Here is a 13,699-nt window from a genome sequence, read left to right on the forward strand (position 1 = left end):
CCCGGAGCGTTCCCGGAGCATTCTCGGAGTGTTCCCAGAACGTTCCCAGCACGTTCCCGGAGCATTCCCAGAGCGTTCCTGGAGCATTCCCGGGGTGTTCCCGGAGCATTTCTGGAGCATTCCCGGAGCATTCTCAGAGCATTCCGGAGTGTTCCTGGAGCATTCCCGGAGCTTCCAACACATTCCCGGAGCTTTCCCGCAGCATTCTCAGAGCGTTCCCAGCATTCCCGGAGCACTCCCGGAGCATTCCCAGAGCATTCCCAGAGCATTCCCGGCTCATTCCCAGAGCATTCCCAGCACATTCCCAGTGCATTCCCGGAGCACTCCCGGAGTGTTCCCGGAGCATTCCCAGAGCATTCCCATCGTGTTCCCAGCATTCCCGGAGCATTCCCGGCCCCCGCTAACCCCTCTCGTCTCCCGCAGGCCGGGCCGGCCGCGTCTCCGCGGGCTCCATCCCGCAGGAATCCCCGGGCTGCCGATCCCGCCGGCTCCGGGTGCCGTGGGCGCCTTCCCCGCGTCGCGGCTCATCCCGCTCCCTTCCCGCTCCAGATGAGATCCTGGCTCTGCGGCGCGGGGCAGAGGCTGGAGATCTTCACCCCGTTCCTGGGCCGCTCCCGGCCCTTCGTGGGCCGCTGCTGCCAGAGCTGCGCCCCCCGGAGCTGGGTAGGGCCATCCCGGCGGGATCGCGCTCCGGCGTTCCCGCGGGATCCGCGCCGGCTCGGAGCCGGAGCGGAGCGGCTCCCGGCCGGATCCCGCCCGCTCTCCCCTCCGGCGTTGCGGAAAAGCCGCCTCTTCCTTGCGCTTCCAGGAGCGCTTCCACCAGGAGCGGTTCTCATCCCTGGGCTTCCTGGACGGCATCCGGGTGACGGAGGAAAACACCAGGTGAGGAGAGCCCGGGAATGGGGTTGGGATCGGGGAGGGAAACGTTCCCTCGGGAGCCGGGAGCGGCCTCCTATTCCCATCCCTCCTGGGGATCCCGTTCGTCCCGGCGGGCCCCGAATGCGGATTCCCGGGATCGCTGTGGAGGGGATCCGGGCTTGGGATCTGGGGCTCCGCGGGAGCCTCCGCGGCGGCGCCGGCGCTCGGCGCTTTCCCGAATGCGGCCGTTCCGCTGGGAACATCCCGGCTCCGGCTCTCGCGCTCCTGGAATCCTCCATGCGGGAGCCGCGGGATGCTGGAAGGAGGCCGGAGCCGAGGCCGGAGGCGGGAAGGCTCCGTGTTTCCCTGCGGCCTCCGGAGCCGCCGCTCCCTGGTTTTCCAGGTGCTCCCGGCACGTTGTGGAGCCGCCCGCTCCGAGGCCTTGGTGCCTGTTTGGGGCGGATCGGGGCAAAGCAGAGCGGGTTTTGGGATCGGCGGGATCCCTGCCAACCGGAGCAGTTTTGGGATTGGGGGATCCCTGCAAAGCGGAGCAGCTTTGGGATCGGGGGGATCCCTGCAAAGCGGAGCAGTTTTGGGATTGGGATCCTTCCAAACCGGAGCAGCTTTGGGATCGGGGGATCCCTGCAAAGCAGAGCGGGTTTTGGGATCGGGGGATCCCTGCCAACCGGAGCAGCTTTGGGATCGGGGGATCCCTGCCAACCGGAGCAGCTTTGGGATCGAGGGATCCCTGCCAACCGGAGCAGTTTTGGGATCGGGGGGATCCCTGCCAACCGGAGCAGCTTTGGGATCGGGGGATCCCTGTTGGATCCCGCTCTCCCTCCTGCCGGAACGGGGGGCTCCGTGTCCCACCGGCTTCTCCCGGTGTCCGTGCAGGTTCCGGGGCTGGCTGGTCCGGCGGCTCTGCTGCTTCCTGGCCGTCTGGGAATGGCGGGTGCCGGCGGACGCCCCCGCGGACGTCGCCGCCAGGATCTGCCGCAGCCGGAGGTGCCGGGAAGGGCCCCGGCGCCCCCCGCCGTTCCCGGGATCCGGCGGGTCCCGGCGGCGCCAACCGGCCGCTCCGCAGGGTGCGGGACGCGGCGGGGAACGGCCGGGCCCGGGACAAAGTGCTGGAGATCCTGGCCGAGATCCAGGCGCCGCTTTCCCGCTTCCTGCTCAGGTCGGCGCTCCCGTTCCCGGCGATCCCCATCCCGGGGGCTCTCCCTGCTCCCGGGGCCCTCGGGATATTGTCCCTGCCTCCTTCCGGAAGGGCGGGATGCAGCGCGGAGCGGAGCGGGAAGGGGGAAGAACCCGCGGAGGGGGCGGGAAGCGGAGCCAAGGGAACATTCCCCATCCCTCCCTCGCTCCCGTTGGCTTTTCCCTCCCGTCCCGGAGAAATCGGGAATTCAAGGCTGCAGCCTGATGATGGAGCGGGAATAAAAGAGCCTGGAGCAGCCCAAGGGTTTAGAGGGAAGGAATTCCCGGGGGGATAAAAGCACTGGGATCCTTCCCGTAAATGGGAGAGGGAAGAGGGATGGATGGAGGAAGGGAAGAAGGAAAGGGAAGGAAAGGGAAGGAAAGGGAAGGAAGGGAAGGGAAGGGAAGGGAAGGGAAGGGAAGGGAAGGGAAGGGAAGGGGAAGAGGAAGGGAAGGGAAAGGGAAGGAAGGGAAGGGAAGGGAAGGGAAGGGAAGGGAAGGGAAGGGAAGGGAAGGGAAGGGAAGGGAAGGGAAGGGAAGGGGAAGGGAAGGGAAAGGGAAGGGAAGGGAAGGGAAGGGAAGGGAAGGGAAGGGGAAGGGAAGGGAAGGAAGGGAAGGGAAGGGAAGGGAAGGGAAGGGAAGGGAAGGGAAGGGAAGGGAAGGGAAGGGAAGGGAAGGAAGGAAGGGAAGGGAAGGAAGGGAAGGGAAGGGAAGGAAGGGAAGGAGGGAAGGGAAGGGAAGGGAAGGGGAAGGGAAGGGAAGGGAAGGGAAGGGAAGGGAAGGGGAAGGGAAGGGAAGGGAGGGGGAAGGGAAGGGAAGGGGAAGGGAAGGGAAGGGAAGGGAAGGGAAGGGAAGGGAAGGGAAGGGGAAGGGAAGGGAAGGGAAGGGAAGGGAAGGGAAGGGAAGGGAAGGGGAAGAGGAAGGGAAGGGAAGGGAAGGGAAGGGGAAGGGAAGGGAAGGGGAAGGGGAAGGGAAGGGGAAGGGGAAGGGAAGGGAAGGGGAAGAGGAAGGGAAGGGAAGGGGAAGGGAGGGGAAGGGGAAGGGAAGGGAAGGGGAAGGGAAGGGAAGGGAAGGGAAGGGAAGGGAAGGGGAAGAGGAAGGGAAGGGAAGGGGAAGGGAAGGGGAAGGGAAGGGAAGGGAAGGGAAGGGAAGGGAAGGGAAGGGAAGGGAAGGGAAGGGAAGGGAAGGGGAGGGAAGGGAAGGGGAAGAGGAAGGGAAGGGAAGGGAAGGGAAGGAAAGGGAAGGGAAGGGAAGGGAAGGAAGGGAAGGGAAGGGAAGGGAAGGGGAAGGGAAGGGAAGGGAAGGGGAAGGGAAGGGAAGGGAAGGGAAGGGAAGGGAAGGGAAGGGGAGGGAAGGGAAGGGGAAGAGGAAGGGAAGGGAAGGGAAGGGAAGGGAAGGGAAGGGAAGGGAAGGGAAGGGAAGGGGGGATTTAACGTTTTGACTTTGCACTGAGCTGCTGGCGGCTCTGGCGGCCCCGGTGGCCCTGGTGTCTCCGGTGACCCCGGTGTCTCCGGTGGCCCTGGTGTCTCCATTGACCCCGGTGTCTCCATTGGCCCCGGTGTCTCCGGTGGCCCTGGTGTCTCCATTGGCCCCGTTGACCCCGGTGTCTCCGGTGGCCCCGGTGTCTCCGGTGTCTCCATTGACCCTGGTGTCTCCGGTGGCCCCGGTGGCCCTGTTGTCCCCACCCCGTTGTCCCCGTCCCCCCAGGCTGTGCGCGTGGGCGCTGCTGCGGCTGCTGCGGCGGCTCTTGGGCAGCGTGCAGCTGCACGGCGGGCAGCTGGCGGCGCTGCGCGGCGCGGCGCGCGCGGTGAGCGCCCGGCACGCGCGGGGCCCGGCACACGCGGCGGCTCCGGCGGCACCGGCGCCCGCCGCGGCCCTCACCGCCGCCCCCGCCCGCAGCGGCCGCGCCGGCCCCTCGTCTTCCTCGCGGTGCACAGGGCGCCGCTGGACGCGCCGCTGCTGGCGCTGCTGCTCCTGGCGCAGGGCCTGGGGCTGCCCCGCGTGGCCATGGGCGGCCCGGCCGGCGGCCTGAGGCTGCGGTGAGGGGCGGGATGGGATGGGATGGGATGGGGTGGGGATGGGGATGGGATGGGATGGGATGGGGATGGGATGGGATGCAGATGGGGATGTGGATGGGACGGGATGGGGATGGGATGGGGATGGGATGGGGATGGGATGGGATGGGATGGGATGGGATGGGATGGGGATGGGATGGGATGGGATGGGGATGGGATGGGGTGGGGATGGGGATGGGATGGGATGGGATGGGGATGGGATGGGGATGGGGATGGGATGGGATGCAGATGGGGATGTGGATGGGACGGGATGGGGATGGGATGGGGATGGGATGGGATGGGATGGGGATGGGATGGGATGCGGATGGGGATGTGGATGGGACGGGATGGGATGGGATGGGACGGGATGGGGATGGGATGGGGATGGGATGGGGATGGGATGGGATGGGATGGGGATGGGATGGGATGCGGATGGGGATGTGGATGGGACGGGATGGGATGGGATGGGACGGGATGGGGATGGGGACGGGTTGGGGATGGGGATGGGATGGGGATGGGGATGGGATGGAATGGGGACGTGATGGAATGGGGTTGGGGATGGGGATGGGACGGGACGGGATGGGATGGGGATGGCATCGGGAACGGGATGGGGATGGGATGGGGATGGGATGGGGATGGGATCGGGAACGGGATGGGGATGGGATGGGGATGGGGACAGGTTGGGGATGGGGATGGGATGGCGATGGGGATGGGGATGGCGATGGGGATGGCGATGGGATGGGGATGGGATGGGATGGGGAGGGGATGGGATGGGATGGAATGGGGATGGGGTGGGGATGGGATGGGATGGGGAGGGGATGGGATGGGATGGAATGGGGATGTGATGGAATGGGGTTGGGGATGGGGATGGGGATGGGACGGAATGGGATGGGGATGGGATTGGGAACGGGATGGGGATGGGATGGGGATGGGATGGGGATGGGGACGGGACGGGATGGGGGACAGGACGAGGCGGGGACGGGACGGGGATGGGATGGGGATGGCCCCGCACGGGCGCTCACGGCGGCCCCGTCCCCATCCCCATCCCGTCCATGTCCCTGTCCCCGTCCCCGTCCCCGCAGGGCCCTGCTGCGCCGCCTGGGCGCCCTGTTCCTGCCCGCCCAGGACACCCCGCTGGCCTCGGCCGTGCTCAGCGCGGTGAGCGGCGCCGGCGACCGGGGCTGGGGATGGTCCCGAGGGGCTGGGGACAGCTCCGTGTGTGCGTGTGCTCTGGAGCATCCCGGGATCCATGTGCTCCGGAGCGTCCCGGTATCCATGTGCTCCGGAGCAGCACCGTGTCCATGTGCTCCGGAGCATCCCAGTATCCATGTGCTCTGGAGCAGCCCCATGTGTCCCTGTGCTCCAGGGCAGACCCGTATCCATGTGCTCCGGAGCATCCCGGGATCCATGTGCTCCAGAACATCCCCGTATCCATGTGCTCCGGAGCAGCCCCGTGTCCATGTGCTCTGGAGCATCCCGGTGTCCATGTGCTCCGGAGCATCCCTGTGTGTCCATGTGCTCCGGAGCATCCCTGTGTCCATGTGCTCCAGAGCACCCCGTGTCCATGTGCTCCGGAGCATCCCTGTGTGTCCATGTGCTCTGGAGCATCCCGGTGTCCATGTGCTCCGGAGCATCCCGGTGTGTCCATGTGCTCCGGAGCACCCGGTATCCATGGGCTCCGGAGCATCCCCGTGTCCCTGTGCCCCACATCAGCCCCATGTCCCTGCACCCCACATCAGCCCCACGGCAGCCCCGTGTCCCCGTGCCCCACATCAGCCCCGTGTCCCCGTGCCCCACATCAGCGCCGTGTCCCTGTACCCCACATCAGCCCCACATCATCCCCGTGTCCCCGCTCCCCACATCAGCCCCACGGCAGCCCCGTGTCCCTGCTCCCCACATCAGCCCCACCTCAGCCCCACGGCAGCCCCGTCCCCGTCCCCGCAGGCCGTCGCGGAGCTGCTCCGCAGCCGGCAGCCGCTGCTGCTCTTCCTGGAGGATCCCGGCGCGCGCAGCCTGCAGCCGTCGGCCGCGGCGCGCGCGTGGCTGGCGCCCGTGTGCCGCGCGTGGCGGGACGGCGCCGCGGCCGACGCGCTGCTGGTGCCCGTGGGCATCGCCTACGCCGCGGAGCCGCCCTGCGCCGCGCGGCCGCCGGGCCTGGGCGCCTGCCTGCGCGCCGCGCTGCGCGCCGGGCGCCGCCGCGGCCGCGTCCGCGTCGACCTGGGCCAGCCCTTCTCCCTGCAGGTCCCGCGGGCGGGGGCGGCCGGCGCCGCGGAGCCGGGGCGATGCCGCCGGGACGCCGGGAGCTGCCCCCTTCCCTCCCGCAGGAGTTCGCGGCGCAGACCCTGGGGCGCCGGCGCCGAGCGGAGCCGCCGCTGCGGGAGCTGCTGCTGCCCGAGGTCCTGGGCACGCGGTGAGCGCGGCGGCCGCGCGGCGCCTCGGCCCGTGTCCCTGCGTCCCGTTGTCCCTGGGGCCCCAAATCCCCATGTCCCAGCGTCCCCTCGTTCCAGTGTCCCCTCACACTCATATGTCCTCATCCCATTATCCTGGGTCCCCAAATCCCCTTGTGCTATTGTCCCTGAGTCCCCAAATCCCCATGTCCCAGTGTCCCCGTATCCCTGCGTCCTGTTGTCCTTGGGTCCCCAAATCCCCATGTCCCAGCGTCCCCTCATCCCCATGTCCCGGGTCCCATTGTCCCTGTGTCCCCTCGTCCCCGTGTCCCCTCATCCCATTGTCCCTGAGTCCCCAAATCCCCATGTCCCAGTGTCCCCTCTCCCCAGTGTCCCTTTGTCCCCTTGTCTCATGTCCCCTTACCCCTGTGTCCCCCCGTCCCGTCACCGCCACGTCCCCGTGTCCCCAGCCCTGACGAGGCGGACGGTGCCGAGGAGGAGCCTTGGGATGGGGACGCTGGAGCGGCCGGGGACGCCGAGGAGGAGGAGGAGAAGGAGAAAAAGGAGGAAGATGAAGAGGAGGAGGAGGAGGAGCGGCTGGTGTCGGCGCTGGCGCTGCACGCGCTGTGCGGTGAGCGGCCCGGGGACACCGGGGACATGGGGACATTGGGGCTGTGGGGACACCAGGGTTATGGGGACACTGGGAACACCGGGGCCGTGGGGACACCGGGGACACCAGGGCCATGGGGACACCGGGGCTGCGGGGACACTGGGAGCCATGGGGACACCGGGGCCATGGGGACACAGGGGCCGAGACGGGGACACCGGAGCTATGGGGACACCAGGGCCATGGGGACACTGGGGCCATGGGGACACCGGGACCATGGGGACACTGGGGCTGTGGGGACACCAGGGACACTGGGGCCATGGGGACACCGGGGCCCCGGGGACACCGGGAGCCATGGGGACACTGGGAGCCATGGGGACACCAGGGCCATGGGGACACCAGGGCCATGGGGACACCGGGGCCGCGGGGACACCGGGGGCCCCGCAGCTGCCTGCGCCCCGCAGACGCCGTCGCCTGCTGCGCCGTGCCGGCCTCGGCGCTGGTGGCCGCGCTGCTGCAGCACCGGCACCGCCAGGTGAGGACACCGGGGACACCCCGGGACACCGGGGACACCCGGGGACACCCTGGGACACCCGGGGACACCCGGGGACACCGGGCGGGCTCCGAGCGCCGCCCCGCGCAGGGGGTGCTGCTCTCCCGCCTCATGCGCGACTCGGCGTGGCTGCTGGAGGAGGTGCTGCTGCGGCAGCGCGACGCCGCCTTCGCGGGGCCGCTGCGCGCCGCCGTGCCGCACGGCCTGGCCCCGCTGGCCGCCCGCCTGCGCCTCAACCGCCTGGCGCCGCCGGGCGACGTGCTGGTGCTGCCGGGCGGCGCGGCGGCGGCGCGGCGCGAGCTGGGCGCCCGCGGCGCCGCGCTGCTGCCCGCGCTGGCCGCCGAGGCCGTGGGAGGTGAGCGCCGGCCCCGCGGCGCCGCGCGGGCGCCCCGGCGCGCGGCTCACGGCTCCCCCGCGCAGCCTGCGCCCTCCGCGCGCTGCTCCTGGCCGCGGCGCCCGCGCGGCCCGGCCCGACGCCGCCGCTGCGCCGGGACGAGCTGCTCCGCAAGACGCTGGCGCTGCTGCGGCTGCTGCCCCCGGCGCTGCTGGGCATCCGGGTAGGGCACCGGGGGGCCGGCGCGCGGCCCGCGGGGACCCCGCTGAGCCCCGTCCCGCCAGCCCTGCCAGCCCCTGGAGAGCCACGCGCAGGACGTGCTGGAGCGGCTGCTGCGCTGCGGGCTGCTGGAGGGGGACCAGGTGGGCACGGGGACGGGGGGACATGGACAGTGGGGACAGGGGAACGAGGGGGGACAGGGGGGACGGTGGGGATGCTGGGGACAGCAGGGGGGAAGCAGGGGCAGGGTGACGCGGGGACGGTGGTGACGGGACGGTGGTGACGGTGGTGACCATGGGGACAGTGGTGATGGTGGGAACGGCGGTGATGAAGGTGATGGCGGGGATAGCGGTGACGGTGGGGACGGTGGTGGCGGTGGGGATGGCGGGGACGGCAGTGACAGCAGGGATGGCAGTGATGGTGGGGATAGTGGGGACAGCGCGGAGGGACGCGGGGACGGTGGGGACGAAGGGGACGGTGGTGACGGCAGCCCTGCGATGGCGCCCGGCGCCCGCGTTGGAGCGAGGTGGCCTTCGCCGAGAGCGACAGCGACGACGACGACAACAACAACAACGATGACGCCCAGCGCCACTACAAGGTACCCGCGGCCGGGGGGACGTTGACGCGGAGCCGCCGCACGCGCGTGTGTCCCTGTGTGTCTCCGCATCCGCCCGTGTCCCCCGTGTCCCTCCGCGTCCCCATGTGTCCCCGTGTTCCCGCGTGTCCCCGCCTGCCCCCACGTGTCCTCGTGTCCCCCCACGTGTCCCCCCACGTATCCCATGTCCCTGCGCATCCCTGTGTCCCTCCACGTGTCCCTGCACGTCCCGTGTCCCCGTGTGTCCCCATGTATCCCGACGCATCCCCGCGTGTCCCTGCATGTCCCCGTGCGTCCCCGTATGTCCCCATGTGTTTCCCCGTGTCCCCGCATGTCCCCACACGTCTCCACATGTCCCCACGTGTCCCCACATGTCCCCGCGTGTCCCCCTACACATCCCCACATGTCCCCACGTGTCCCCACATGTCCCCGCGTGTCCCCCTACACATCCCCACGTGTCCCCACGTGTCCCCACATGTCCCCACATGTCCCCCCCGTCCCCCAGCTGTGCCGGCCGCCCGGCGCGCCCGACCTGCTGCTGTTCCTGTGCCGCCTGCTGAGCCCGGTGCTGCGGAGCTACGCGCGCGCCGCCGCCTTCCTGGAGCGGCCCCGGTGGCCCCGGCCCGGTAGGAGCCGCCGCTCCCGCTCCCGCTCCCGCTCCCGCTGCGGGGCCGCCCCGCGCCCGCCGTTCCCGAGCCCTTTCCCTGCGCAGAGCCGGAGCTGGCGGCCGCGCTGCGGCGCTTCCTGGCCGAGGACGGAGCCGCGGGTGAGCCGGGGCCGCGGGGGGAGGCCGGGAAGCGGCGCCGGAGGCGGCAATTCCCGGTGCTCCCTGTGCCCGCAGAGCCCGCGTGCCCCAGCCTGGCGCCCAGCGCCCTGCAGACCTTCAAGGAGCTGGGGGTGAGCGCGCCGGGACCCCCCCCCGCCGCCGCCGCCGCCGCCGCCACCATCCTCCTCCTCCTCCTCGGCAGGTGCTGAAGGCCGCGGCCGGCCCCGCGGGGCCGCTCCTGCAGCTGGGCCCGGCGTTCCGCGCCCCGGAGAAGCGCCGCAAGCTGCAGCTCTTCATCCAGCAGTTCCTGGAGCCCTGAAGCCCCCGCGCCCCCGGCGCAAATAAACGCGGCTCCGGCCCGCGGCGGCTCCCGGCTTTATTGGCGGCGCCGGCGGCGGCTTCACACCACCCTGTTGCGGATGCTGCCCAGGCCCTCGATGTCGCACTGCACCACGTCGCCGCGCTGCAACGGGGAGGCTGGCGGGGAGCGCGCGGGGCCGCCCCGGGGCCGGGGCAGAGCGGGGCCGAGGGCCGGTCCCGAGGAGCGGGACGGGACCCTCCGTCCCGGCGCTCACCTTGAGGAACACGGGCGGCTTGCGGAAGAGGCCCACGCCGGGCGGCGTTCCCGTGAGGACGACGTCTCCGGGCAGCAGCGTGACGAAGCTGCGCGAGGACGGGAGCGACGTGAGCGCCGGGGGGAACGGGCGGGATCCGCGTGCGGGAGCCGGGAACTCGGCACTCGCTCCCCACGCGGTTCCACGCGGATCCCCCCTCGCTCCCCACACAGTTCCATTCGGGATCCCCCCTCGCTCCCCACACGGTTCCATGCAGGATCCCCCTCGCTCCCCACACGGTTCCATTCAGGATCCCCCCTTGCTCCCCACACGGTTCCATTCAGGATCCCCCTCGCTCCCCACACGGTTCCATTTGGGATCCCCCCTCGCTCCCCACACGGTTCCATTCGGGATCCCCCCTCGCTCCCCACACGGTTCCATGCAGGATCCCCCTCGCTCCCCACACGGTTCCATTCAGGATCCCCCCTTGCTCCCCACACGGTTCCATTCAGGATCCCCCTCGCTCCCCACGCGGTTCCATTCAGGATCCCCCCTTGCTCCCCACACGGTTCCATTCGGGATCCCCCTCGCTCCCCACACGGTTCCATTCGGGATCCCCCCTCGTTCCCCACACGGTTCCATTCGGGATCCCCCCTCGCTCCCCACACGGTTCCATTCGGGATCCCCCCTCGCTCCCCACACGGTTCCACGCGGATCCCCCTCGCTCCCCACACGGTTCCATTCGGGATCCCCCCTCGCTCCCCACACGGTTCCATTCAGGATCCCCCTTGCTCCCCACGCGGTTCCACGCGGACCCCGCGCTCGCTCCCCGCGGGCCGTACCGCGACACCCACGCCACGAGCTGCGGCACCCCGAACACGAGCTGCCGCGTGTTGCTGCTCTGCACCAGCTCCCCGTTGACGCGGCAGCGGATGTCCAGGTTGTGCACGTCTGCGGGGCGGCGACAAGCGGCGTCGCGGCCCCGTCCCGCGGAGCCCGGCGTCCCCGCGCCGCGGGCGCCGCGTCCCCACCTGCCACCTCGTCCCTGGTGACCAGCGCCGGCCCCAGGGGACAGAAGGTGTCGAAGGTTTTGCTCAGCAGCCACTGGCGCCCGTTGCGCTTCTGCCAGTCGCGCGCGCTCACGTCGTTGGCCACGGCGTAGCCGGCCACGTGCTCCATGGCCGCCTCCTCGGGGACGCGCTTGCCCTTCCTCCCGATGACGAAGGCCAGCTCCACCTCCCAGTCCACCTCCTGCGGGGACGCGGCGTCGGTGGCCGCGCGGGCGGCCGCGGGGCCCCGGGGGGACGCGGCGGCTACGCACGGCGCTCTCGGCCGGGTGCTCGATGTCGTCGAAGGGGCCGGCGATGGCGCTGGGGAACTTGCTGAAGATGAGGGGCTCGCGGGGCACCGCGGCGCCCTGCTCGGCGCAGTGGTCGCGGTAGTTGAGCCCCCACGCAGATCACCTTGCTGGGCTCCGTCACCGGCGCCAGCAGCGTCACCTCGGCGCGGGGCACCCGGTGGCGGCCGGACTCCAGCGCCCTGCGCGGGGGGACGCGGGGTCAGCGGCACGTGGGGGCCGTGGGGCGCCCTGGGGACGTGTGGGGCACCCTGGGGACGTGTGGGGGCACACGGGGCACCCTGGGGACGTGTGGGGCATCCTGGGGACACATGAGGACATATGGGGACACAGAGGGCACCCTGGGGGACATGCAGGCAGCCTGGGGACATGTGGGACACCCTGGGGACATGTGGGGCATCCTGGGGACATGTGGGGCACCCTGGGGACGTGTGGGGCATCCTGGGGACACATGAGGACATATGGGGACACAGAGGGCACCCGGAGACACGCAGGCAGCCTGGGGTCATGTGGGGCACCCTGGGGACGTGTGGGGGCACATGGGGCACCCCGGGGACACATGAGGACATATGGGGACGCAGAGGGCACCCTGGGGACCTGCAGGCAGCCTGGGGACATGTGGGACATCCTGGGGACATGTGGGGGCACACGGGGCACCCTGGGGACGTGTGGGGCACCCTGGGGACGTGTGGGGCATCCTGGGGATACTTGAGGACATATGGGGACACAGAGAGCACCCGGGGACATGCAGGCACCCTGGGGACACATGAGGACATGTGGGGACACGCAAGGCACTCTGGGGACATGTGGGGCACCCCAGGACACATAAGGACATCCAGCGCACCCTGGGGGCATGGGGGGACACTTGGGGTGCTCTGGGGACACATGGGGACACACAGGGACATGCGGGGTGCCCCAAGGGCATATGGGACACGCAGGGACACGCAGGGCGCCCTGGGGACATGTGGGACACCCTGGGGACCGCAGGGGACACACAGGGGACACGCGGGGACACCCCGTGGCCGCGGTGCCACCTCTGCGCGGCCTCGCGGGCGGCGGCCCCGCGCTCCAGGAAGCCCCGCGTGGACGGCGGCAGCGGCGGCTCCACGGCCCCCAGGTCCACGACGGCGCCGCCCGGCCGCCTCCAGGCCCAGGCGGCTGCGGCCGCCCGGCTCCGCTCCGCCGGAACTGCACGAGCCGCAGCCCCCGGGCGCCGCGGAGGGGCCGGGCTGGGCGGGCGGCCGCGCGGGCCAGCGCCAGCATCGCGGGATCCGGACCGGGACCTGCTCCCGGGGAGCCCGGGGGGCGGCCATGGAGGGGACGGAGCCCCGCGGCCTCGGGGCGGCGCGTGGGGATCGCCGCGTCCCGAGGGATTCTGCCCCCCCACCCTGACCCTGCTCCGCTTGGATCCTTTGGGATCGGCCCTGACCGGGAGACCCCCCGGCCCCGGGGACACCCCCCTCCCCGGTCCCGATCCCGCCCAGCCCGGAGCCTCTCCCGGGCCCAGCGGATCCTCTGATCCCGCCTATCCAGGACCGTCCCCCGCCCGATCACAGGGAACCCCCCAATCCCGGGTCCCCCCCCGGTCCCAGGGGATCCTCTCGCCCCGCCGAGCCCCGATCCTCGGGGATTCTCCCCTGCGCCCCCCGCTCCCGGGATCCTCCCCCGACCGGCGGGAACGCCCGGACACCGCCCCGATCCCGAGGGATTCCCCCGATCCCGCTCATCTCCCCCCACCCCGAGATCCCCATGGGCCCCCCCGGCCCCGCGGGGCCCCCTCAACGCCCGGGTCCGCCCAGCCCCGGGCCCGGGGGCCGCCGCCCCCCCCGCCCGCACGGGGGATCCCGGGACCACACGGGGGGGCTCCCGGGACGGGGGGATCCCCCAGTGCCCGCGCGACGTCACCTGCTGCGTCACTGCCCAGAGCAGCGCGCCCCACGTGACAGCAAGGGCGCCGAGTCCCCGCCCCTCCCGCCAGCGGGCCAATGGGGACGCGGTCCGACACAGGGGCGTGGCGGCGCAACAAGCCCCGCCCCCGGGGCCCATACGGGCGTTGCTAGGATACGGGCGGTGGCCGCCATGATGCCCCCTTGGGCCGCCATGATGCCCTCCTTGGGCCGCCATGATGCCCCCCTTGGGCCGCCATGATGCCCCCCCGGGCGCCGCCATGATGCCCCCCGGGCGCGGCCCCCGGGAACCCCCCCGCGCCCCCGGAGGCCGC

The 13,699-nt window shown here is 71.3% G+C and overlaps 2 protein-coding genes across 2 annotated transcripts; one reads left to right on the forward strand and one right to left on the reverse strand.

Moving 5' to 3' along the window:
• Window positions 1-549: 549 nt before the first annotated feature.
• Window positions 550-9,886, forward strand: LOC148591314 (glycerol-3-phosphate acyltransferase 2, mitochondrial-like). Its single transcript, XM_088537839.1, has 18 exons — window positions 550-663; window positions 809-882; window positions 1,753-1,863; window positions 1,943-2,035; window positions 3,760-3,856; window positions 3,952-4,091; window positions 5,189-5,264; window positions 6,051-6,347; window positions 6,431-6,516; window positions 7,548-7,635; window positions 7,744-8,008; window positions 8,074-8,210; window positions 8,272-8,349; window positions 8,733-8,804; window positions 9,307-9,427; window positions 9,514-9,567; window positions 9,643-9,698; window positions 9,770-9,886. Exons 1-18 carry the CDS (start codon window positions 550-552, stop codon window positions 9,884-9,886), a joined length of 2,076 nt encoding a protein of 691 aa, XP_088393965.1.
• Window positions 9,887-9,931: 45 nt separating this feature from the next.
• Window positions 9,932-13,580, reverse strand: LOC148591315 (oxaloacetate tautomerase fahd2, mitochondrial-like). Its single transcript, XM_088537841.1, is given in 8 exon segments — window positions 9,932-10,030; window positions 10,143-10,230; window positions 10,964-11,072; window positions 11,153-11,372; window positions 11,443-11,571; window positions 11,573-11,660; window positions 12,513-12,666; window positions 13,544-13,580. Coding segments are annotated over 8 exon segments (888 nt in total). The 3' UTR covers window positions 9,932-9,967.
• Between the last annotated feature and the right edge of the window lie 119 nt (window positions 13,581-13,699).

This window comes from Tinamus guttatus, unplaced genomic scaffold (genome assembly GCF_059628265.1).
Source record: "Tinamus guttatus ecotype Peru unplaced genomic scaffold, ASM5962826v1 Tinamus_guttatus_pri_ptg000866l, whole genome shotgun sequence".
Classification (NCBI taxonomy): Eukaryota; Metazoa; Chordata; class Aves; order Tinamiformes; family Tinamidae; genus Tinamus; species Tinamus guttatus.

Bases quoted from the DNA above. Each gene is read 5' to 3' on its own strand.
- LOC148591314 (XM_088537839.1), top strand. From the start codon at position 550: ATGAGATCCTGGCTCTGCGGCGCGGGGCAGAGGCTGGAGATCTTCACC. The intron at 1,864-1,942 runs GTGCCGGGAAGG...GCCGCTCCGCAG, and splicing joins AGGATCTGCCGCAGCCGGAG to GGTGCGGGACGCGGCGGGGA. The intron at 4,092-5,188 runs GTGAGGGGCGGG...CCGTCCCCGCAG, and splicing joins GCCGGCGGCCTGAGGCTGCG to GGCCCTGCTGCGCCGCCTGG.